Source organism: Genypterus blacodes, unplaced genomic scaffold (genome assembly GCF_046128005.1).
Source record: "Genypterus blacodes isolate CSIRO-AG114 ecotype Tasmania unplaced genomic scaffold, CSIRO-AGI_Gbla_v1 ptg000040l_1, whole genome shotgun sequence".
NCBI lineage: Eukaryota > Metazoa > Chordata > Actinopteri > Ophidiiformes > Ophidiidae > Genypterus > Genypterus blacodes.
In genome coordinates, this window is record NW_027466853.1 from 2883466 (window position 1) to 2908584 (window position 25119).

Genomic DNA, 25119 nt, shown 5'->3' on the forward strand with positions numbered 1-25119 from the left:
GTATGCTTTATAAGTTTTATAAATTGTAAATACTTTTCACCTCCCCAGCCAGATGCACTTTGTACCCTTTGCAGTTAAGTGAACAGCAAGTGGCAGCGGTTGTGTGTGTTGTGTGTATGATCTTTCTGGCTCTGCAGCCGTTTCTTTTCCAGAAGCATTTCTCCTTCAAACACAACTTATTTTATGTTCTGATCCATGCTCAACCGTTTAATTCTAACTGTATGCACCATTGTTCATCATCCTGTTGCATTACATTAACAGTAGCAGGTTGCTGCCCCCCCGCACACTATATACACAAATCAATAAGCTTAAAGATAGAAAAACAGGCCTTTATTTAGTCTTTTTACATATGGCTTTAGCTTTAATTTATTACAAAGAGGTTTTACAAAAGATTTTGAAGACTATTGAATCAACAACAAGTGGACAATGATGAAGAGGAGGGTGACACTGCAATGGTACATTACTTATCAGAGGCTCCTGAATGGCTCTGGCCACCAAGCGATCACAGATAGAAGGTTACAACAATTCTCTTCACAAACATAGTAGACATGTCAAATGTTCATTACATTACAGATAATAATGCAAACGTACCGAGCACATTACCTCTTCTGCATCCAACAATACGCATGTCTCCTCAACCCAAAACATTTCTAACTATGCCTGCCGTATTGTTTTCAGTGTTGAGCCGAAGCCTTTGTTAACATCGGATCACTGTTAAAACATTTGATCTGTCCATGATACTGTCTCAACACTATCATGGCTCACACATGTAAGTGGGAAATGAAAGACTGCCAGGTGCTAGTTTCACGTTATGGGCTGGCCTCCAGTGACCTGTGTGTCGTCCATGGTTTCATTCTCAAACCTCACAGCCACATACCGTTCTAAACATGATCAGTATTTTCTACATTTATAAATTACAACACAGCTTCTTCAATCAGTTCTTTGATTGAGTGGAATTAGAAGACAGAATGAATTCTGTATCAAATGCAGAACTGAGGATCATTTACACCGTATTACAACAGATAGCACTGGATCTACGTTCAGGTATCAATAATCAACCCACTGAGACTCCACGTGTATAAAAGTCCTTTCAATTTTCTTCTTGGTTTTAAGAGCAGAGGTCTGTCATTTCCAGCTTTGATCAAAGTTCTGTTCACAAAAGTTGTTGCATAAACAGGTCATCAAGTCTTTTGCATTCAAATGTCTGCAGACTGGACTCTGTCTCATGTCTCCCTCCTCGCCTTCTTCTTCTTCGCTGGCTTGGGTGCTTGGTTCTCATCAGGTTTTGCTGTGAAAGAATGTGCAGAGTATACTTATATATAAGTCATGCAGACAGAATCACCTCAGTTGGGCTGAAATCGAGTTGGATTTAACCTTACGTGGTAGAAAACCACCACTAACCTGTTGTCCCCCTTATTCTCAAGCTTGCTCTGCTTCTGGCCACATCTCAATATACACTCAATAATTCAGATATTTAACCTCTGAGGTTTTTATGGCAAAAACCAGAGCAAAGAGTCTTTATACAGAATTTTAAACAGTTTAAACTCAAGTTTTATTGCACTTCTACTCTAGCTCTAGTTATGCTCTTAGCTGTTGGTTTTGGAAGGAAATGCGCTTACGATTTCTTGTGACCTGAAGTTCTTTTATCTACCCTTGTTGAACGCACTTATTGTAAGCCGCTTCGGATAAAAGCGTCTGCTAAATGACCATAATGTAATGTAATGTTAAGTGGGCCGGACCTGTAGAATCAGAACATAATAACCAATAATTGGATGTAAATGGACAACTCCAAGTTTTCCCTTTGCTTTAGTGAAAAAATATGATTTGAACACTTTTAGGTGAGCGCTACCAAAGATCAACACTGCGCCCTTGTGGAGACGTTGCATGTCATACCATGTGCTCTCCATGGCAACCTTCACTGTCACTCTTGTATATTCCTATGTAGATACATTAGTTTGTATTACAATGAATTGTTTATCGAAAGTGATCCAGTAGTTAATTATTAGCAGTTTAGCCTTTTAACAATGAGAATAGTCCATTTAGTTAAGGTAGGTTAACATAGATCCTATCATTCATTTAAGACCTAAAAAAGATGTTTTCATCAATATCCTTGGGATTGAAGGTCTGCCAGTCAATGGTTCTCTGGACAGTGTTGGTGGACATATATGACGTGTTTCAGTCTCAAGCTTACTTTGTTGTGTTGGAGAAGGAAGGTTGCTCTGCTTGGCAATGGGCTCTCCATCAGTTGGCTTCTGTGGCACTTGTGTGATTGGGGGTTTCTGGGATATGTTGTCCTTCACCGATCGTGCCGCTCTCATCTGACAGCAAAGTGAAACAATATTAGTTTGGACTGCATTAGCTGTAGTTTTCCCACCGTTCTTTGAATGTGGGAGGAAGGCATGGAGGCGGCCTTCCAGAGGAAAAAGGAGAAGCAAAGTGCGCTGGATTTTGGGACTCAGAGACATCCCTACTGAGATTAAAGGGGCCAAAAATATGTGGACATTTTCCCTGCTACAACCCTACATCTATACCCGCACCAGGCTGGAATTTAAACTTAACAGAAACTGCATAGAATCACTGTGTGTAGACTGACCTCCACAGCAACTGCTGTATCGGGCTGAATGGCAGCAGAACTCTCCTGGATGACTGGCTGCTGATGCTGCTTCATTGGGGCCGCCTCCTTCTCTGGCTCTTCAGCCTCCACAGAACAGAAAGGAACAAAGCACATCAACTGTCTGATCAACTTTAAACACGTCACACTGAAATGTAAACCGTGTGCAGCACCGTGTTTCTCTTCAAGAACAAGAAAGTTTTTGCAGGGTTTTTCTATTGTTTCTATTATATTCACTATAAATATATTGTCCACATCAGATGGGGCCCAAAGGAGCATTGGCATTCCATTAAATTCATCTTTGTGAAGCATCAACAAGAGAACAACCAACATCTTGAGACTAAACAAGAGTAAACTTCAGTTTACCTGAGCAGTTACTTCTCCCTCCTCTGCTGCCTTCTTCTTCTTCTTTTTCTTCTTTTTAGTTTTAGCTTCTCCATCAGCAGCAGTCTCTACTTTCTCCTTGTCATCCTCATCCTGAGATAAAGGAACATCATAACTTGCTTCATGCTTAATAACGTCTAAACCAGCACAAAAGATCAACATCAACATTTAATTACCAACTAAAGCTTCACCCATATTCATAGAGGCCTGAAGAGTCATCAATTACATCAAGTACTTCCCATGATGCTTTGTTTTGTCTCAGAGGTCTGGGCGTACTTACAGCTGCTCCAGTCAGCAGATGAACCTGGGCAGGTTCAGGGATGTCTTGCTCCTGTGGAGGGGGTTTAGGTGTGTGCTCTTCATAGTTTCCCCAGGCTTCAGAGGGGGCGTTCCAGTCTGAGCTGGTGTCAACTGAGCTACCATCTGTACAAGACAAAGAAGCAAAGACAGACTCATTGATGAATTAGTCAAAACATCAACAATGCACAGTTGAACTCAACAGAAAAAAACCCAAAAACATCCTTACTCAGTCCAGACCACTCATCTACTCTGGGCTGGGTGAGCCAGGTCAGGTCACTCACAGGCTGAGGATCTACCACACAATCAAACAGAACAACAGAACTGATAGGCAGCATTTATTTTTTTTTTAGCAAACTATGCTATCTAGTGGCTACAGAGTACTATTACTCACCAGCTGCTCCTACTCTCAGTCCACTGAGAGACACCAGATTCAAATCTGATGTCTGCATCGCATTGTCGATCACAGTCCAAGAACCTGAAACACATGTGTCAACGTGTGTGAGTCAAATGACCTGGGAGAATCAGAGGCGCAAAATATTGGCACGCACGCATAAACTGTGTTAAAAAGTCTGAACTTGATCGAGTAGGGGTCTCCAACACGTCGCTCGCGAGATACCAGTAGCTCACAAGCGACGTGTTGGAGATCCCTGATGTAGGGTAACAGCAATAGGACGATTCTACATCAGCTGAACCTTGTCAATTGGAATACTTTGCTTAAAAGTAAAAAATTTTAAGATTTAAGACACTTTATTCTTGTCATTTTGCATGCAATTCGCGGCAATAACATACAATTGCTATTTGTCTTGCACCCCCTACATATCACACACACAAACACATGCACTACAGAGGGGGTGCAGGGCAGCCATTCTACGGCGCCTGTGGAGCAGTTGGGGGTTCGGGGCCTTGCTCAGGGGCACCTTGGCAGAGCCCTAGAGGCAAACTGGCAACTCACCAGCTACCAGTCCACTTACTTGGTCCATACGGGACTCGAACCGGCGACCCTCCGGTTCCCAAGCTGAATCCCTATGGACTGAGCTACCCCCAATACAATGCTGATCAATTCAAAATCAATAAAATTGACATGATTGTTTAGTAAGTGTAATAAGCAGGACAATGTACTGTCAGCATGTGGAATAAAAGCACTTCAGGAGAACATATGATCCCTTACATCATGAATGCATTAACAGTTTTGTCATTGTTTATGATCGATTACTGAGACTTCATTTATCAACTACAACAAAGAACCTAAAGTAGTCTGCTCCAAAATACCCAGCCATGACAGAGCTCAAGCTCAAGTGAGCCCGATTAGTAAAATCAAAGCATAATGACCTATAAATGGATGTGCATGGACAACTGAAGTTTTCCCTTTGTTTTAGTGCAAAGAAGTACAAGTTCATATTGCAAATGTTAACTTCTATTTAACTGTCTTTTTACAAAACATATTATGAACAACCTGAAATTTCTCAAGTAAAACAAGTCCAATTTCAACAATAAAAAATAATAACAATAAGGTATAAATAAAACAACTTGTAAAGGCGTGGATAGGTCCAAAAAAGTCTTGGACGAACATAGTGTTTAACTCTGCCTGGACAGTTACAATTTGCTTTCACCGACAACAATACAGGATATAAATAATAATAATTAATAATAATGTGCTTCCTATACGGCGAGAAATTATAATATATGAGAGAAGAAGAAAGCACGATGTTCAAAGAAATTTCCAAAACAAACACGCAGCATTTACTGAAAAGTACCAAGCTGGAAATTAAGGTAAAAGAACGATTTGGATACTGCTGTGGAATGCTGGGGAGAGCAAATCGATCAAAAAGATCGGTTTGAGAAGATCGTAAGGCACGGAAAGCCGTTCACAGAGATTACATGAAAGAATCATTTACTAAAATATCAGAGAATCTATCCTCGGAAAATCACCTTTGTTAAACGCCGATCTGACGCTGATGTGGAAATGCTGCATTTCAGTGGCGGGATACCGTCACTTCGTGGGACACAAAATCGACATGTGTTGTGGGATATGTAGTTTACGGACAATGTACACGGGAGGCAGTGGCCCAGTGGGTAGTGCTTCCGCTTGGGAACCGGAGGGTCGCTGGTTCAAGCCCCTGCCGAGGTGCCCCTGAGCAAGGCACCGAACCCTCAATTGCTCCCCCCTCTGCGAAGGGTGGTAATGTAATGTAAGTCGCTTTGGATAAAAGCGTCTGCCAAATGCTTGTAATGTAATGTAATGTAATGTAATGTACACGTAAAAGCGCCACAGACGTTTATTTTGCTCTTGCGGGCCACATAAAACAACCCGGCGGGCCAGATTCTGGGGCCTTGAGTTTGACATCTGTGGCATAGACCTTAGCACACAGGACAATCTGAATAACAGCCAGCTAACTGGTCGAAATGTGATAGTGAGTGAGTTTACCATCAAGCTCTGCCCCCCACAGTGATGCTGGCTCTCGACTGGCTGTCCAGGAGCCCGTTTTTGGACCAACAATGTGGTGGGGCACCTTGACTTCCACATCAGGCACATCAGCAGCCACCACTGCTGCCTCACTGCTGTTAGCTAATACAAAGAGAAAACATCTTATACCAAGCTAGAATATAAATAGATGTGGTTTGAAATAAATTGAATAGACACATCAAGCATCCGAACTTTGGAAGAAAAGCACAGGAGAAATAGCAATGCTTGTATCTCCATATGCATTATGTGTGAAGCATTTCTCTGCAGATAATTACTTTGAGATACAACGGCCTCAGTCTCCTCTGCCTTCACTTTGGTGGGTTTCCCTGAGAATACAGGAAGAAAAAGAAAATCAAAGCTGAGAACACTTTGTGAAGAAAGCACAAGCATATACACTTGAAACACCACCAAATCAAGTGAATAATGACTTGAGTCCATTCCTCTAATGACTAAATGTATAGTCAACAAGAGACCAACCACCTCAACATCAAACTACACAGAAACAAAAGACGGAACCAATTCCACCTTGATTCTTCTTCTGGTCAGCAGGTGGTGGGGGGGCTGCAGATGCCTTTGGTGGCTCGAGGAGAGCACTGACAGGAGGGACCGCTCCTCCAGGACTGGGAGAGCCATTGCTTGAAGTCTTGTCCTTCTTGCGTTGCTCACGTTTCTCCTTATTGCTGACCTTGGTCTCCCACATGCCTGAAAGGTAACAGCTGAATTAGCTGCTAAACACTGCATGGGTAAAGAAAGGGATGAGTATGTAAATATGTTATGGATGCCTGGACTGATATTACCGTGTCTCTGGTGACAACATCCTACCTGTCTTAGATTAGCATTTCTCGTATGGTTTGCAGGTTATATTCGTGAACTTACAACACCATAAAAGTGACCCCAACAAGAGATGATCAATATCTTAATCTGGTCCAGAGGTTTTTCCTTCAGGTGTAAGTTTGTGAGACAGAGGCTAAACTGCCACTTGCCATGTTAGGTAAGTGGAAAAAAAACCCTGTTTGGCTCGACCTCAAAGTCTTATCATGACTTCCTTAATCCAACACACAACAACTTCATGGATACGAGTCTGTTACTTTATGCCATATCCTGTTAATCAGACAAACACCAATGAAAACTAAACACAGGCATCTAGTTTATAACATGTAACCTTCTTCTGGTTCTTTGCCATCTGCAGTCACAGCCTTGGACTGCTTCACAGTCTGCTTTGCCTTCTTCTTGGACCTTTTCACCTGGAAGAAGACAGGAAAATGCAGCATTCTTACAGTGACTTTGTGCTTCATGTACCCGGCAGTCAATCAAACAAGCACACTTAAACTCTATTTAAATGTGAAACTACGCTTCATATTATATACTCATTAAACCTGTGCTAATCTATCATGTTTACTTTTCAAAATACAACAACGTTGAGCTCACAGCTTACAGCGCTTTTTGATTTCTGGAGTGGCCATTTAGGAGAAGAGCCCACCTGTCACCACCCTGATTCATGCTGCAGCAGCATGTGGAGACTGTAACCCAACACCAACAGTTGGTCTCCCTACATGAGCCCAGAAGGACAGAGACAGGGTGGTGCTCCTCAACTGCCTCTCATTCAGGAAAACATGAACACTTCTCAACAATAGAGACTAAACCTTTACACAAATATGACCATGGATTAGGGAGGCAGTGGCTCAGTGGGTAGTGCTTCCGCTTGGGAACCGGAGGGTCGCCGATTCGAGCCCCTGCCGAGGTGCCCCTGAGCAAGGCACCGAACCGTCAATTGCTCCCCCCTCTGCGAAGGGTGGTAATGTAATGTAAGTCGCTTTGGATACAAGCGTCTGCCAAATGATCGTAATGATTAAGATTGAACTTTATATGTCAACACACAACACACACGCTTTGACAGGGGGAGGGCAGAGCAGCCATGATATGGCGCCCGTGGAGCAGTTGGGGGTTCAGTTCCTTGCACAAGGGCACCTTGGCAGGGCCCTAGAGGCAAACTGGCAACTCTCCAACTGCCAGTCCACCTTCTTGGTCCACACGGGGGAGTGGAACCCCTGTGCTCAGTTCCAACCACCATGTTTGGATACATATCTGATGTCATGTAACTGTTAAAGTTAGTTACCTCTGGAACCTTCTCAGTCTTGGTTTCTGGTGGAGGCGCCTCTTCCTGTGGTTCAGCAACAGCCCTTCCATTTGGCTGTGCTTTCTGGGAATGTACATAGAGACAAAAGCTTGAGAATCGCACAGAGATTGTTAATAAATATCTTTAGCCATTTCAAGAAAGTATAGTCAATATCACCAACGTCTACCCGGGCCACAGTAAACACTAGCCATCCCCATGCTAATTGGCTACGGATTCATTTGTCACCGGGAGGTTAGCTTTGCAGCTAACTTGGTTAGCAACGTTATCTGGAAAAGACGTGTTCGTTCCTTTTACATACTTTTTCTGTCTTCTTCTTCTTTTTCTTCTGTTCCTCGGATTTAATCACCGGTTTTGCGGCGCTCTCCTTGACTTCACTCTCGTCGTCTCCATCTACGGGGTCTATATCTGGTCGCTTTTTAAAGATAGCCCTGCAGACTGAGGCCCACATAGCGACCATTAGTACCAACCCGGTTAGTGCCGCTAAGAGGATCACCCATGGCGGAATCAGCTCCGGCTCCAGTCCCAAATCCACGCCGAATTCGGAGCGCAGCAGCCCCAAGCCGCGGGACAACTGATCATTCAGGCGGTTGGCAAACAGTTTGACATGTCGAGATGCGGCGTCCTGCCACTCACCCATTTCTATTGTTTGTAACACACTGATTAGTCACGCTTTGGTCGATGGAGTTAGCCGTGTCAGCCTGCAGTGCTAGCTAAAAATAACGGAACGGCTTCGACATGGTGGCAAACGATAAACGCACCCTACGTTTTGCCATCGGCAGCGGCGCAGACAGCCAATACGCCGACCGAAATCTACCAAGCTTTCGGTCAGAGCCGACCACCACAGTATTCACTGCGTGACCGCGGGTTAAATAGCTTCACCTCAAATGGCTCCACTTGACTGGAGCCCAGATGCTACCTTCACTGCTGCACGAAAATTAACGCTCTGATTTCAGGGGAAATGACAACCCGGCCAATCACAGAAGAGTGTCTGTTAGCTGGTGTTTAATTTCTATGAGTATGTCACATTATAACTTTTCCTATGTCGTATAATAATATGACTATATTTGACAGCTTCAATGAAAAGGCGGGGCTAAAGTGTCACTTGCAGCACACTTTCAAGACAATCTGAGTACAGGCCTATCATTTAAATTTACGGTTACAACTAAACAGTGTCCAACACACATTTCAACACCTTCTAATGTTGTGTGTCATGTTATATCAATGTACAATGTGTTACAATACTGTTATATCAATATATGTTTCAACCATGGTATCACTTTACTTTATACCTTAAAAGTTAAAGAAGTTAGAACAAATGTAAATCATCTAAAGCAGGACTACAGGTGCACTGACAAGTGCATTGAAAGTGCATCATTATCGCCTTGGGCGAGTTATGATATGGCCATGAGGTAAAAAGAGAAATGAGTGAGATTTGTGATGTGGCCATGAAGCAGGGGAACAACAAGCATAAGGTGTGTCCATAGAGATATGGAACATACCTAATGATGTGCCTGTTATTGAGTGACTGTTAACATATATTTCCAGACTATAACCAATAGGGGATTCTAGTACTTCAGATCTGGACGGGTATGGAACAGTGAAGAAGAATTCCTGAAGACGCAGAGACATGTCGCCTCCGTGTTACCCTGTAATAAGACATACCTAGTTCATTAATAATAAAGTCAGTGACGATCAATAAAATACTGTGATCAATAATTTGTATGAGTCTAAGGTGCTGTGAGTGGAGGTAACATGTCTGCATACCTCGGTACAGTAGGGGGCGGTATGCACCCTCTAAGTCAAAGATTGCAATCCGCCATTAAACAAAACGAAGAAGAAGAACACGACGAAGAAGTAGGCGGTACTTCCTCGGTCGCACATGCTCGGGAGAATCACGAGAGAGGAAACAGAAGTGCCCAGTTGATTTCCAGAAACGCCGCTTTTTTCATTAGAGAACATGAGGCCAGGTAAGTTCGAGTTATTTGCTGTATGTAAGCCACGTGTTTCACATGTGAATGTTTCTAGGCTGTTATTTTTAATATGTGAATGTTCCGCTTGTAACACAAGGCCGCTCAGATCAGCAACAACAAAGTTTACAACGTAAACTACCCGTGGAAAGCCAGCGCAGTAAGAAAGGTTCTCCCCGCGTACTAACGTTGCAGCTTTACTGTTGTAGTGGTAGATGATGACGCAAATGGATTTATCGGGTAGTTAAGTCCACATGTGTCCATCACCCAGCCTTCTCCGGGGACCAAGTGTAGTCACGAGTGCGTGCAGCGAAAACGATCTGTTGCGTCTCCATGTGAAGTTCATCACGCCAGGCTGAAGCTAGCATTAGCTGCAGTAGCCATAGTGCTGCACGGAAGCGGAAACGGTACTAAATGTTGTGCCATGTGGCCGCCGGAGACACATGCGTTCAGTGTGCGGAGATCGGAAAATACCCACATGTTTCTCTACCCGTAGATATCATATATATCATTACCTCGGGACATGATTGACCGCGGGGATGTTTGAAGAAACAGAACAGTGCCCGAAAATGGGCACTCAATTTCGCACTGCGACCACGTGTTCCTCACAGCCAGGAGTTTAGCGTGAGGCCTAATACACGGGAAATAGAGACCACGTGTAAACCCCTCACACCAAGGCCGATGTGATCCCCGCCACCCATTTTCGACGAACAGATCGAACAATGATGAAAAAAAGTTACATCATCATACACTGAGGTTCCTATTGCATGCATCACATTCCTGGTCGTTGGAGCAGAAGGGATCTTTGAACTGCCTCTCCCAAGGGTTCGAACGGTTTCCCGACTTATTTAGGCTGTAGGGAGTTTTTCCTCGACCTCCTATCGGATGTGTCTGTTGTTCTCCCAGACGTAATTTGTTACACCCCTGCTTGAATAGAGCTGAAAAGGCCTCACTTTGCTGCTCATACAGAATCATCTCTACCACTTTATATCCATGTTACCTTGGCTGTATCGTGTTTCAAATTATCCCATGCAGTACATCTGAAAATAAATGTTAATGTTTGCAATTAAGTGAGTCAACAGTTGGAACACTAGGAATGATAAATAATCCCTTTATATCAATCATACATAGAGCTAAACATGCTGCTTCTTGCTAACACGAGCCCCAGGTCTGTAAACGGGGACACTACTTGTTTTAGATAGGACGAAATGTAACATAAGACAACCTGAGCAGCCACAAAATTGTTTTCAAATGATCATTTCATTTATAGAATGTAAAATGTTAACCAACTCACCATATTTCAGGGATCCTTTGTTGATTCAGCTCCTTCAGCTAGAGCAAGTGCTTTGGATCAAAGTGTCTTCTAAATGACTGTAAATTGAATGAATTAAAAATTAAATTAAATTAAAACTTGGCTGATGTATTTCAATGGTGAGGGGTCGCATCTCTTTGGAAAGCGTGGTTTTTATTTAAAGAATGTGTGCAGATTGGAGCAATGCAAGAATAAGGGTCCCCCTCTCATCAGTTCATAGCTCAATATCTGCCAGTCACCTGGATAATTGGCACCATTACCTGGAATCCCCCTTTCCAAGGATGAAACTGAAGAAGTGTGAGAGTTATCTTGGCCTTTTGGGCAGGATTTGTGTTAAATGTGTTTTCATTCTGTTGTCTTCCCTGAACAGGCTTAACTGTGCCTCCCATTTTTATTACAGGATTCAGTCCTCGTGGGGACCGTGGAGGAAGAGGACGAGGAGGATATGGTGACCGAGGAGGATTTGGTGACCGAGGAGGAAGAGGACGAGGAGGATTTGGTGATCGGGGAGGACGAGGAGGGTTTGGTGATCGAGGAGGATTCAGGGGAGGAAGAGGTATGCTTTAGTTTAGAGCTTGCTCCCTATAAAATGACAAACTGCTGAAAACATCAGCATTACAGCTGCTGGCAAACTTGTGTGTTAACAAACACCACTTGTGTGGTCTGTTAAGTCGTCCTGTCAGATGTGGACATGAAATGTCACATAAATGTTGCTCCTGTATCCTCAAACAGTAACACCTCTTAACTCTGGTGTTAAGAGCGTGTGTGTGCACGCGCTGCAGGCTCTACCTCCACTCCTCACCAGTTGCATCCAAGCGACTTACTGTACTTGGTTGCATTTAAATGACCACTTGCTCCATAGTTTAACCAAGGATTAGATTGAACCAGCTTTATGTTGTCAAAACGTCAATTAATACCCAGAGAAGAACACTCATATGTTGACTCATGCACTTAAATATCCCTGCTCTGTTTAAGACGGAGCAGCACTTTGTGTTTCTCTATCTGTCCCAGCTTAATATGAATGAAATATCCAAAATTGTGTCCGTTTCTGTTAACTACAACAGAGTCCCAGATTTAAGTTGCTGAGGATGTCCAGCAGCTCGTTGCTATGAGACAAAATCTACCACAGTCGATCCAATCTTTCATTTGACATGCTTTAGTACATAGAGCAGGTTTTGCTCTCATACGGCGAGGAATACCACTTCTGTTGGCCTTGCGCTGATCCATAACTACTGTACACTGTTGAGTCTATTGTTGTATACATGAACACTACAGTGGTGCACAAGTATGACAATAATAAACCTCTATGAAGCACAACATTCCATTCTAATTGGACTTGAAACATGGCTGAAGAGCTCAAATTGGTGCTTGGGTGTTTCTTTAACTATTTTTTTTGCAATCTTTTTCAGGAGGGTTCAGGTCCCCGGAGGGTGGCTTCAGAGGCCGAGGAGGTGGCCGGGGTACCCCAAGAGGCAGAGGAGGAAGAGGAGGGTTTGGTGCAGGCAGGAAGGTCTTGGTGGAACCACACAGACATGAAGGTTGTTCTTGCTATTTCTTTCTGTTCTAAAAATAGTTATGAGTCATTGTGTTCATTCTCATCATATGATCTTTGATATTGGAATAGTGTTAAATCAGACCTCCACTTCTACTCATACATGTAGAAAAGGTCATGGAGAGCTGAAGGTTTGCTAAAGTTCAACCCCAGTTTGTGTTACAACTATCCAAAAAGTTAACCTGTTGTGCACCAATTCAAGGCAGACTGACAGATGTGTAGCTGATGTGTGTGCAAACTTTAATCTCCATCAAGACCATATGTGTGTCTAGTACTCACTATTGAGGGATAAGTAAAGGAAATGCAGGGAGCTGATGAGTGCTGTCTCTTCATAGGAGTGTTCATCTGCAGAGGGAAGGAGGACGCACTGGTGACAAAGAACATGGTGGTGGGGGAGTCTGTGTATGGAGAGAAGAGGATCAATGTGGAGGTGAGACTCTACTGTGATGTATCTAGTTTATCGTTGTCGTTTGTAAATATAATACATTAGTGTGTGTGTGGTCTGATGAATGCATCATTTGACATGTGAATTGTAAATCAGGAAGGAGAAACAAAGATTGAATATCGTGCCTGGAATCCATTCCGCTCCAAGTTGGCAGCTGCCATCTTAGGTGGTATTGACCAGATCCACATCAAGCCTGGGGCAAAGATCATGTACCTGGGAGCAGCTTCTGGTACCACAGTATCCCACGTGTCCGATATTGTTGGACCGGTCAGTACAGATACCCTTTTAAGCCTACATTTGCATTCATTAGGGAGTAAATTAACAAAAATTTAACCTCATGTTTTCTATTGTAACAGGAAGGTCTGGTCTACGCCGTTGAGTTCTCCCATCGATCAGGTCGTGACCTGCTTAATGTGGCAAAGAAGCGAACCAACATCATTCCCATCATTGAAGATGCCCGTCACCCACACAAGTACCGCATGTTGGTTGGTAGGTATTGATGTAGAGCTGAGGAAACATTGAATTTCACATTTGAGGAACAGAAACCAGAAAACAATTGCTTACTGTTACTTTTATAACGTTCAACCTTTCTATTGTCTACAAAATCCTGAAAATGTCACAGCAAATGAAGATGTGATCTCAAGGCAAAAAAGTGGAGCGGCCCAAAGGGGGCGCTATTAATGCAGGGGGGGAAAGCAGATCATGGGAGGTTGGGGCTCTGCCACAGTTGACACACTACCTTTAGAACAAGTCGAAGATCAGCAGGGGTGATCTGCATCAGATTGGGGCGAAGGGGGTGAAATATGGGTGAGGAGGTTGAGGGAGGGTCAGCAGTACAATGCAATTCATCTTTATAGAGCTCCAAATCGCCACACGACGGAGTTGTTCCTTGTTGTTGATTTATATTGGTCCGTGAATGTGAGGCAGCTGGTAACTACTCTGCTCCTTGACAAGCAGGTTTACAAAACATTTTCTTGCAAAAACAGCCGGGCAGTTGCTGTCAACCCATAAAGTTTGGTTTGCAATCACATTGCTGTTAAGCTTGCTATAAGATTAGGTCAAACTTTATTTAAACCAAAGGAATTGCTGGGCAACAGTGGTAATCATCATAAATTCTCAACAATTTTATATTTAATGTCACAACAATTGTCATTTCTCCAAATTGCAATCTAACCAAATGTTAACCATTCAGGCTTGAACAGGTGTCAACAAAATAATTCTGCCTTTCTTTCACATCTGACGAGTCAGATAACATAAAGAACAAGCTGTCTGTGATACCTAAAACTTCCATGAAGGCGGCTTTGAGTTGCGTCACTTTTTCAGCATGTTTGCTCCTCGATAGCTGGTCGTATGCATTAGCATGTTTTGTCTGGTAGTGTCTTTACATTGCATTCCTTCAATACGGTAACAGTCTCTTCGCAAAGTAAGCAACCACAATTGCTTCGGTTTTCACTGAAAACATAGATTAAATAAATATTTCCATCTCTCCTGAAAGCGGCAGCTCTCGTTGTCAACCTTCCTCTTTTATCTACCGTCGCCATAGCGGAGATTACCTGGCTGGAAGGTGTCATGGTGTGACTACAGAGTGGTGCTGCCACCTTGATGTGAAAAGAGAAATTGCACTTTGAACGTGCACAATTCGGTTTGACAGTGCCTGCAGGCCATGAATAATACATTTCAAGAAGGAGGCTGCGAGCTGTTTAAAATCTGACCCTGGGCTGCGATTGGCCCGCAGGCCAGACTTTGGACACACCTGCCATAAGGCGTACAAGTACGCATAATAAGGGGTACGAAGTACATACAATGACTCCATTAACTGCAGAAATAATGCCAACATTTTCAGACTGCCCTAGTTACGCGCTACAATCTTGGTATTTGAGTCTATGAAGGCTGGACTCAGCGGGCCATATCTGTTGAGTTGGTGATGGTCATAGTAAATGTGTATGTTCTTTTGTCTTCTCTAGGCATGGTGGATGTGATCTTCGCTGATGTCGCCCAGCCTGACCAGACGAGGATTGTGGCTTTGAACGCTCACAATTTCCTAAAGAACAATGGTCACTTTGTAATTTCTATTAAGGTACAACAATGCTCACCTTCTCACCCTCACAGATCTGTGCTTCAATGCAAACAGTTGTAGTAGTTTGTTTTAGTATTGGTGCATCCCAAAGGTCTCCATCTCCTGGTTTCTTCATGCTGTTTAGCAGGACTCCTGTCGGTCCTATTCTGCTCTGTCTCCTGGTTTTTCTTTGAATGTCAGCGTTGAGTTTAAATCGAGTTGCAGTTTCCCAAATTAGTCTCCTGTGGTACTCCAGAAGAGCTGGTACACATTTAACATTGAAGCACATTGCAGCCTGATGCCTTGAGTCAGTTTTTGCTCCTGCATGGTAATGCAGGTTGACAAGTCTCCAAAATTTGCCAATGAATGCATTTCCTCTTTGAGGGGCACATTCCCTGTTTTGAGAACTGTGACATAGAAACTCATTTCAACTCATCATTAACATGCAGAAGCTGCTATTGAATAATGTTGCTCCATTGTAATGCCGGCTTCCTTTTTCCTGCAGGCCAACTGCATAGACTCAACAGCAGCTCCAGAAGCAGTGTTTGCCTCTGAAGTGAAGAAGATGAGTGGTGAAAACATGAAGCCCCAGGAGCAGCTGACACTGGAGCCCTATGAGAGAGACCATGCTGTGGTGGTCGGCGTGTACAGGTACATTTGCGTAACAGTTCCTTCCTGTGATGGCACTGAAGGTTTTATATTTAATTTGGATGATATTGAAATTAAGATGAAATTATGAAATGCACAACATTTTTATCAACAACGATCTGTGATTGATTGACATTTGGACACTGGAATTTTCTGTGCTGCAGCTCAAGTATAGACTAGAAGTAAAGATTGCAGATTTCCTTCTAGCTGAAATGGAGCTAGTCATTAAAGAGCTCACTACATTTACATGAAACGCTTTCCTAAATGATGGAACAGTAAAGACAGTCGGTATGGAGAAAATAGGCCATGGGCGCAAAGTACCGAGGTGACATGGGTTCTTCCATTGAAGCGTTCCTCTGCGAGAGGACCGCCTGAGCTATGTTCAGTGGCATGTAAGGGGAAGTTATCAAACTGTCAGATAAATTATCCAACAATCTTGTTAGCATGAATATAACTTGTGTATCGTCAGTAAAATATGAACGGTTAAAAAGACCTGATAGCTGTTTCAAATCAGGATGATTTATTCTATTGTACTCCCGCATAATGCACTGAACGATCTTCAGTTACACCTCTAGTCTTTTTCTTCAGCAAAGCCAAGAGTATGAGTGAAATTCTGGTATGCCCAAAGGAAGACCAGCTCATATTAAAAATGGCACTGAAATGAGTGACTAGACTGCAATCTAATTCTGGCACTCCATTGTTTACAATTGGAGTAAAAAAGAGAAAATGTCTGATTAGCGGGAATTGTCAGAGGTAAATTTGTTCCTCTAACCACTCAAGAACCTTGGCACTTGATGATGATGCAATGTTTGAGTCGGTCCCTCACCCTGTTGAGGAACCATAATCGTTGCCATAGCCAGAGAGGGCCAAGTCTTCACAGTAAATTTGGATGCTTTCCTGAACTGAACAGAAAACGGTGTCCACACAGTATGCAGGGCGTTCTTCTCATTAAGAGCTATTGAAAGTGAGATGGCTCTTCTATTCAGGATTGTACAGGAAGCTAGTGTGAGTAATATGATATCTCTTCCTAGTTTTTGTCAGCATGCGTACAGTGTCTTCCTAAAGTCGTCTGCCATGGCTCCTATTCGTCATTTGAAAGTGGCACCAAGTTGAACTGTTTGGCGACCTTCTCGCCACACATAATGTGTACCATCTCTTTGGCTAATGGTAAACACATCCGTCATCAATTGTGAGCAGCTTACCGGCTTCGAGCCTGGCACGATGCGAAGCCTCCTGTGCTTTAACCCAGTGTTTTTCAACCAGTGTGCCGAGAGAGATTGTCAAGTGTGCCATGGGACATTTTCCAACTTCACTTAATCAGTCCGCGAGACAGACCGGCAGATAGCAAATTTTGAAGCACGCTGCGCTAACGTTAGCACTCAGTCCACAGTCGTCCAGGCTGCTTGAAATATCCTCGTCCTGATCCACAGATTTCGTCCTTTTAGTTCCCCTCTGCACGCAGTGCTACTATCAGTAAGGTTAGTGCTGTACTGTGTGCAAACATTTATGAAAGGCTAAACTTATTTTAAGTCGCATTTCAATTATCTCATGGTTAGGATATTTTCATTTGATTCCTCCGCCTACCACTAAAGTGGGCTCGTACCACAGTTTGAGAACGACTGTTCTAGACCAATCGCCTCGTAGAAAATAGCATTACCGTTGGTGCAGGATCCCCTTAATGCATCGTGTATGTCTCCCTGTATAAGGCAGGACAAGGATATTTTTACACTGGTTAAAATCTGCTTGACAATGTACAGTATTTGAGCTTCTTACGTGCTGGGCCATGCTTTTCACATTGCTGGGATTGCATCTCAAACGATGACAATAATCCTTAGTCATCAGTTTTGACCACAGATGATGATGGGTATGATCGATAGGATATAGTAATGACAATGAAGACTTGTTAAGAATGCAGTCAAAGCAAATCCAGATTTATTTTGTGTGTATGTGATATTGATATTTACATACTCTTCTTTCTCTCCTTAGACCTACACCGAAGCAAAAGAAGTGAGGCCCAGCTAAAGAACACTGCTGGTCACCATTTTCAACCACCATCTCTTTTTCCAATCTACCAGCAGCAAACACTGGACCCTCTGCTGAGTTGAACACTTTTACAAGTCTGGGCATTCTTGCCGGATGGAATAGCAACACAGAAGGATGGTTTAAATTGGGCTGATTTTGAGAGAGGTGACACCATTTGGACCTTCCGGACACTACTTTGCCTATTGATAAGCCAACAAATCATTAAGACTGAAGATTTCCTCTGCAGTTACATATGAAACGATTTCAAAATTCCAGTATCCCGTTTTTAGTTAATCTTGCCCTGAGCAGTATCTTGTGTATACCATTAATCCAGAATGCCATTTTAAGATAAACATTATTGAGGTTTTGAATAATTGTTCCATATAGATTTTTGCTTTAGTGAAGTGGCATAATGATTTTTATTTTTGTGAGGTTCTTACTGGGTGTCTTTTTGTTTCATGCACAAATGCATTTGGCTCAGGATCCTTTTAGTTCTGATGTTTCTGTTGTGTTGCCTCTAACTTCGTTTGATACAACTGATCAGACCTGAGTGTTGGGAAGTCTGTAAGCAAACCTGAAATTATCTCAGCCAGGCCATATAAATATGCATATCCTCTAAATGAGTGTGAAAAGGGGGCACAATTGCCAGTGTGTTGGCAATGTCATCTGTACTCTGTAAACTAGTTTAGAGTAAGGCTTCTTTGTGTTGAGTCAGAAACTAAAGAGAATTTACCAACTTGCTTGACATTGTTGCATATTCAAATAAATGTTTTTTTTATTTGCTTGGAACAAATATATTGCCACAAACGAGCGTGTAGCGTTTGAATTTGACGAAATCTACACACCAGGTGTCGTACGTCAGCTCCTGCTGTTTCCGTCTTTAGCCAGGTGGGGGCGCTTGCAGTGCAGGATCAGACCGAAATATCCGACTGTATATTAAATAATAGCGAGTTCGTTCATGCTGAGAATCTTATTTGAGAAACGCTAAATTTACAGATTTTACACAAAGTTATTGCACCCCAAAAATGTGTGGGATGCAATAAAACGACGAGTTGTTGATGGTCTTGTGTTTCCCACATGTATACGCCAACAAACTGCGGTACTCACGTTTTGTAGTTTTACATGGACCGTTCGCATTTGGTGCTTAGTTTGTTTGGGCCGCCATTTTGTGTGGAACGTGGAGCGCGCAGGCCCGTGCATGCTGGTGTGTGGAGCGCGCAGTATGCAGCCCCTCTCCTCAGCAGATCATCGGCACCGAGGGGCTGGCGGCGCTCAGCTAGCTTGAGCGCGGCTGCTACCATACGTTTAGCTTCTCACGACGTCTGTCTGCTGCATTGTCGTCCCTCGACCGGCCGTCGGCTGCCCTGCAGTCTGCTCGGTACTGACAGCTTTTATAGTTTTAAATGGCAGTCTAATACTAGTCAGTTAGCATGCTAGCTAACGGCTAGCTAGCTAATGTTCGCGTATCTCATTAAATGCATATAAAAAGCGTATGAGCCAACCAGACCTTAAAACAGAAGCGTTAAAGTGCTATCTGAAATGTCAACGGGAAAACTAAACCACGCTGCAGAAAGATGGAGTTAAAAGAGTTCGTGGTTCAGCTGGCGTGTTGTCCTCCCTTAAGCTGCTGGTAAGCTTGGTCGCCGGCCACCAGCCCAATCGTTCCACTCCGGAGAAAAACTAATTTATTGGAAACTAATTTCGTTGGAATTGTTTAATCATTCTAACGATTCCTGAGTGAACATTGGAATTTCTGCTGCGGAAGAGGGACAACAAACCCGGAGCGGGGGGCTATGTTCGTCTAAAAGGAGGGAAAGAGGGGTTCCGAACATGGCTGCTATGGGGAACTTGGTTCGACACACCGCTTGAGGTAAGAATTTAGCAGACCGGCTTTGTCCAATTTACCCGTGTGTGAATTTGTGACTTGGTTAGCATCGATTTGTGTCAATGCGTTCAATGTACTTTTGATTATCAACGAAGGGGCGCTGCTTGCTGGTACACCCCCTTCCTTTTGGAACATCGGTCCATGTCGGTGCCACTGAAGCGGCGTTATGTCCCCGCGGTCAGTCATCGCAGACCGGACAGCCATGAATTTGGGTCGAGGTTTGACGAGACCGTGGGTTAACTGCAGCGTTGAACGATGGGTGGATCATGTGGAGTATACAAATCAAGTCTGCCGTTATATCAGCAGCTGGAACTGCATCATGATAAAATACTGCCCAGATTTAGCGGCATGCAATGTCCATTTTCTGTCATTGTCACTCCCCCACCCTTCTGTTTTATAGTTGCGGCATCGTTTTAAGCTAACGTTAACCATCTTTATAGGCTGATCATCAGCAGGCTGATGATTGATGTGATCGGTGTGTATCTAGGCAGGTTTCAGTGGCTGCACTCACGACCTGCTTTTACTTGAGCTACGACAATGAAGAAGAGAATAGAATGTCCAGCCGAGACGGGTCGTTGGACAGCTGGGTAGATGAAACGTGTTTTGGTCCCTGTATTGTTATGATTAGGTCCTTGTGTTGCATATGAAGGGCGATGGATGTTGGTGTCACAGCAGATATGTCCCCTCCCTTACTACCCTCAGCACATCCGCAGCATTTTCTTCTAATAGGGCAGATAACGCTAGCTTAGCTATGGCATCGGTGTGGAGAAGCGTGCCCACCGGCAGGAACAGCACCGTGGCCTCACATCTGTCAGCGGATCTAAGTCCATCGTGCGCTCACCTCCCCTGCCTGTTGCTGCTGAATGTGTTGCTCATGTATTAATAAGGCTTATTCTTCAGAGGTTCTGCGTCCCTACTCTTCAGCTTCTGAAGTTGAGGTTTCTGTTGTTTGTACAAAGAGGACTTGGATGCTTATGAAATAGATCCTCCTGTTGACCCTGTCCGCTGCTATTTTCCCCCATTTACACTAAGATTCTTCCTTCATCTTACGTTTTACTACAGTGTCATGCAGGCAAAAGCAGGAATGCGACTGATATTTCCCCTAGTTAAAATTAAGCTATACTTGGTATGTGTGCCTTCAATAATATTGCACCCCCTAATGCAAATATCTATCCGGGAAATAATCACGCATTGGTCTGTTTGTTAATTAATGTTTTTGTGTTATTGCACTCTGTGACAAATATTTAAAAAGTATTTCAAACCAACACAATGTATTGGTTTAAAAAAAAAATGCAAAGTAAATTTCTACATGTGTTAATTCCCAGCATACTATAAAGATTTCATCCATTTTCACTTTATTGCTCACATTTGATGTACTGAGTGGAAAGAGTTGCTTTGACAAACGTTAGGGATGTGTTTTGGAATTAGCATTAGCTGCTAATGCTAGCCAAATGAGTTGGTTTCTTTAGGGCCTGTTAACCCTTCGTACAAACATGATCTCAGTATCTTACATCGTCTGTATGTATCTATATTCTTCTTAAATGGAGAGACTTTGTGTGTGTGTGTGTTTTGACTTGCAACAAGCACCATTCCTTCAATCACCTCCAAACTTTCCTAAAACATTGCTCAGGGGTCCAACATTTGCATAAGTTGCTTTTCATTTAATATACATAAAATAAGCAGTTTTACTGGGATTACTAAACTGTAGAAGTGGGAGACATGCATGGAACCACCCTTATCACCTTCCAGTATGATATCGTGAATGGTGTCATAGTTGACGTGAAAAGCCATGAATGGAACCCACAAACATGTTGACAGTTCTTCATTTGCAACATGAGGCTGGGGTTAAAGATAGTGGGTGGGGGTGAAATATCAGGATGTTACTGGGGGGTCGGCAAGAAAAGTTGGATGTTTGTCATTTGTGTGGCGTTGCAACAAGCACCATTCCTACCATCGCCTTCAACTTGCTAAAAACACTAGATAGTTTCATTGCCATTATATTATACATATACAGTACTCTATTAGTGGGGTTATTTTTTATTTGCATTGTCAATGTGTTGAAATGAATGGATCACCTTAGAAACATGACACGAATGAAGTGAAGGACCATCAAATTTAAGAAAAATTTGTGGGCAAAAAATGACAGAAATGATGGCAGTCTTGGCTTGCTTTCGCAGTAACCATTAACAATAGCAAGGGTCAAGAGAATGAGCTAGTTGGCATCTACCTTCCTCAGCCTGTTATAGCTCACGGCCAGCTCTACACAGCCTTTCCTGGGGAAATAGAGCCACCAGTGTGAAAGATTTCATTGAAGGTGATGAGGAAAGTCTCTAGTCTGCATATAGTCTACATCAAAAATCAGTGTTGTCTGGATGCTGTTGCATTGTGAGTGGATGTCAGTTAGTGGGCTGTTTGGTTGTTGTTTCTTGCTCTCATGACAATGCATCCACAAGCCATTTTATAAAATGATATAATTGTTATGATGCATGTAGGAATGTAAGAATACATTTTTGTATGTATTTGTCATATCAAAAATTGAGAAGAAGTGAAGTAATGCTGAGTTTTTCATTCTCTGTTGAACATAAACTGCTCAGACCCAATACCGTAGTACCGCAATTCTAATGCATTCTTCATGCCAAATTCTGTGCCGTTGTATCAGGTGGTGGAAGAAAGTGGCGCTTCCACTAGCTTTGGTCGCCATGTTATTTAGGCATAGCTTACTTATGGCTGTGCTTTCTTCCTTTTCTGATCTTCGAAGCCGAGGATCTTCACACAAAAGTACCTTTCTACCCCGTTTACCATTTCTTCTCTGCTGCCGTTGGTCAGCTCACTCCCCTCATCTTGCTACATTATCTACAATGATGGTTGAAATGTGAGAATGATGTGGCTGGTGTGCGAACATGGTTTCAGACCTGCTTAGTTCCAGCTGTTTAGATGAGAATGTGTGCACATCTCTGACACGTGACCACGAGGGCCCAGCTAATCATGTGCGTTTATGGTGTGACTTTATGTTAGTGCTCTAAGGAAAGTGCACAGCACATTGCAAGGAAAATGTTGTTGGTTCAAACTGGGAACCATAGAAAGGGCAACTTACTTTGGTTCTTCTCACACATGGAGCATCAGCTTCTCTATTCTCACACAGCATCTTGCAACAAGGTTTCCTATTTAACATTCTGTTTGCTAGTTTATTTGATTATATCTACGCGCTATAAATGCATTTTCAGGTCATACGAGGAGAGATGAAGGAAGCCAGAGTCTTAAACTAGCCCGACTGTGACCTTTATGGATATGTTTCCATGGTTACTTCTGCTGAAGCGAGCCTTAAATGATTATATTTTTTTTATAATTCAACACTCATCTGATCTATCATTCTTTGTCTTTCTCAGTGTGTGTGCATGCGGTGAGAAGCGGATGGTTGTGGGGTTCATGTGGCCCCTCCACCTGTCTTACAGGAGCTCTATTTCTGGGTCTGTCACTGAGGCTGACTATGTCTCGCCTGGCAACAGAGTGTGTGTGTGTGTGTGTGTGTGTGTGTGTGTGTGTGTGTGTGTGTGTGTGTGTGTGTGTGTGTGTGTGTGTGTGTGTGTGTGTGTGTGTGTGTGTGTGTGTGTGTGTGTGTGTGTGTGTGTGTGTGTGTGTGTGTGTGTGTGTGTTGTTGACGTGTTGTATGAAATGTATACCGTTATGTTTCTATTAGTCATCAAAATTATACATCTTCATGACTCCTCTTTCACAAGTGATGTCCCAGCCTTGCAGGATTTGGTGTGTAAGTATTGTGTTTGCATTCATACACATCCAACATCCCAGAGCACTAAACCCACCCCAAATTGGCACCAGAGACAGCTGTGAGCTTTACGGAGGAAACACTAATACACTAAAATAGGGGCAGATTTTAGATTGTTCTGACCATGTTTAAACTCAGACTCTGACAAGATGGCTGCTCTGAATCAATTAAAAATCAGTGTTTCATGCAATTCTATTGCTGTAAACTGTAATTTAACTGTAATTTATGGTGATAAAAAGTATGTGCATGTGCTTGCGTGGCTGCTGTACAATTGTAGTCATTGAACGGTTAAATGTATTCCACAAACGAGGAGCAGGGGGTAGGAAAGAGGGGCGGGGAAGACTGGGGGTTTATGGGTAGGACCGGGGTGAAAGGGGTGAAGAATCAGGGCAACGATGTTACCGGACGGTTGGCAAGAAAGGATCCTTTGCCCTAGTATATACAAAATGGCTAAGAACAAACCTAAATATAGTGATATATCTCTAATTTGGTCGACTAGCATTTGTTAATTAGAAACCTTAAAAGTGAAATAACGCTGTCCGCTGGAAATTATCTAATTATTATCTATTTAAAGTTCCTGCCCCTGTCCTGTTGCTTGTGAGGCTGTTCATTTGACCCATCCATCATTATGGCACTGCTGAGGGTTGACGCTTTGACCCTGCTCAGAAGAGACAATGAAAATGTGATCAGTTTTGTTTTTGAGGGACACATTCTTTATTACTTGACCTATTTCAGCCACACAGATGGAAAAAGGAGTTTTGGAGTTAAAAAATATATACAAGCATCAGGTTCACAGAGCACTATGGTTTGTCGGGTGTGTCACGTATTTACAGCTGTGTGCTAAGCAGCTGATTTGTGGCCCAAACCATGCTAGCTAGTTGAAGCAGTGGTACAGCAGTAATAATGTGATGCCAATCTGAAACCAGACCTGCGCAAAAAAAAGCTTGACCCAAGATGCAACATTCCACAGAGAGTTCTTTGCATTTGTGACTGCTCAACTCTGTTTGCTATTTATGATTGACCACTATTGTACCCAGAATATTTCCTTATCGTGAATATTGTTACTGACATTTATCCTGAAATATTGTGGTATTATTTTGTCGCCATCCTTAGCAGGGGATTATTTTTTGCAAACTTTGCTAACTTTCTCAGCAGCACAGCAGCAGGTATGTCAGTTATTGTCCTGATATTGACTGATACTATCTAGGTTGAGTAATTGATTGGAAGTGAATAGTTGTATAGTGCATGTTTGAGCCACCTGGGCTGGTCAGTCATGGAGTAAAAGAGCACCTTCTGCTGGATCCCAAAACTCCCTAGCCAGCTGGTGTTGTTACCCTTATAAATTCAGATAAATTAAATCTAAAAAATAAATGTAGTTATATAGCGCCAAATCACAACAATCGCAAGGTTCTTAACATACAGAGCATTTGAAGATGTCCGACAATCCCCCAGGATCAAGCACTCCCCTTTAACGGATATTAACCTCAGACAGAACTGGGCATTAGGTAGGCGGCCATCTGGCTTGACCCGTAAGTTTTTGAGAGAAAGATAG

The 25119-nt window shown here is 43.0% G+C and overlaps 3 protein-coding genes across 5 annotated transcripts in view; 2 read left to right on the forward strand and 1 right to left on the reverse strand.

Annotated features, from left to right (window-relative positions):
- Window positions 1-315: 315 nt before the first annotated feature.
- Window positions 316-8834, reverse strand: LOC142999065 (protein LYRIC-like). 2 transcript variants are annotated; one of them, XM_076148461.1, is made up of 13 exons: window positions 8195-8834; window positions 7876-7959; window positions 6922-7003; window positions 6285-6461; window positions 6035-6085; window positions 5721-5861; window positions 3687-3770; window positions 3522-3587; window positions 3276-3418; window positions 2978-3088; window positions 2594-2698; window positions 2192-2318; window positions 316-1288 (listed from the first exon to the last, which is right to left on the reverse strand). In XM_076148461.1, the coding sequence occupies exons 1-13, from the start codon at window positions 8531-8533 to the stop codon at window positions 1224-1226; spliced, it is 1575 nt and encodes a 524-aa protein (XP_076004576.1). In that variant the 5' UTR covers window positions 8534-8834; the 3' UTR covers window positions 316-1223. The 2 variants fall into 2 exon arrangements, with proteins under 2 accessions (XP_076004576.1, XP_076004575.1); XM_076148460.1 differs by having other exon boundaries at window positions 3522-3590.
- A 900-nt stretch (window positions 8835-9734) lies between these two features.
- On the forward strand, window positions 9735-18709 carry fbl (fibrillarin). Of its 2 annotated transcripts, XM_076148500.1 has the most exons (10): window positions 9755-9863; window positions 11576-11598; window positions 11650-11731; window positions 12585-12713; window positions 13063-13157; window positions 13269-13439; window positions 13529-13661; window positions 15137-15249; window positions 15734-15879; window positions 17863-18709. In XM_076148500.1, the coding sequence occupies exons 1-10, from the start codon at window positions 9854-9856 to the stop codon at window positions 17885-17887; spliced, it is 927 nt and encodes a 308-aa protein (XP_076004615.1). In that variant the 5' UTR covers window positions 9755-9853; the 3' UTR covers window positions 17888-18709. The 2 variants fall into 2 exon arrangements, with proteins under 2 accessions (XP_076004614.1, XP_076004615.1); XM_076148499.1 differs by having other exon boundaries at window positions 9735-9863; window positions 11576-11731.
- A 416-nt stretch (window positions 18710-19125) lies between these two features.
- Window positions 19126-25119, forward strand: part of dyrk1b (dual-specificity tyrosine-(Y)-phosphorylation regulated kinase 1B) — a 56049-nt gene continuing 50055 nt past the window's right edge. The window contains exon 1 of the mRNA XM_076148497.1: window positions 19126-19768. The gene's annotated coding sequence lies outside the window, so the exon portion shown is untranslated. The remainder of the gene's footprint in view (window positions 19769-25119) is intronic.

What these genes read in the sequence shown, in the direction of transcription:
- LOC142999065 (XM_076148460.1), bottom strand. Translation starts at nt 8,533, where the DNA reads ATGGGTGAGTGGCAGGACGCCGCATCTCGACATGTCAAACTGTTTGCC. An exon ending in AGAAGAAGAAGACAGAAAAA is followed by an intron (nt 7,960 to 8,194) that starts GTATGTAAAAGG and finishes GTACATTCCCAG; the next exon opens with AAAGCACAGCCAAATGGAAG. An exon ending in GTGGGGGGCAGAGCTTGATG is followed by an intron (nt 3,771 to 5,720) that starts GTAAACTCACTC and finishes CATGTGTTTCAG; the next exon opens with GTTCTTGGACTGTGATCGAC.
- fbl (XM_076148499.1), top strand. An exon ending in AGAAGAGGATCAATGTGGAG is followed by an intron (nt 13,158 to 13,268) that starts GTGAGACTCTAC and finishes ATTGTAAATCAG; the next exon opens with GAAGGAGAAACAAAGATTGA. An exon ending in GTGGTGGTCGGCGTGTACAG is followed by an intron (nt 15,880 to 17,862) that starts GTACATTTGCGT and finishes TTCTCTCCTTAG; the next exon opens with ACCTACACCGAAGCAAAAGA.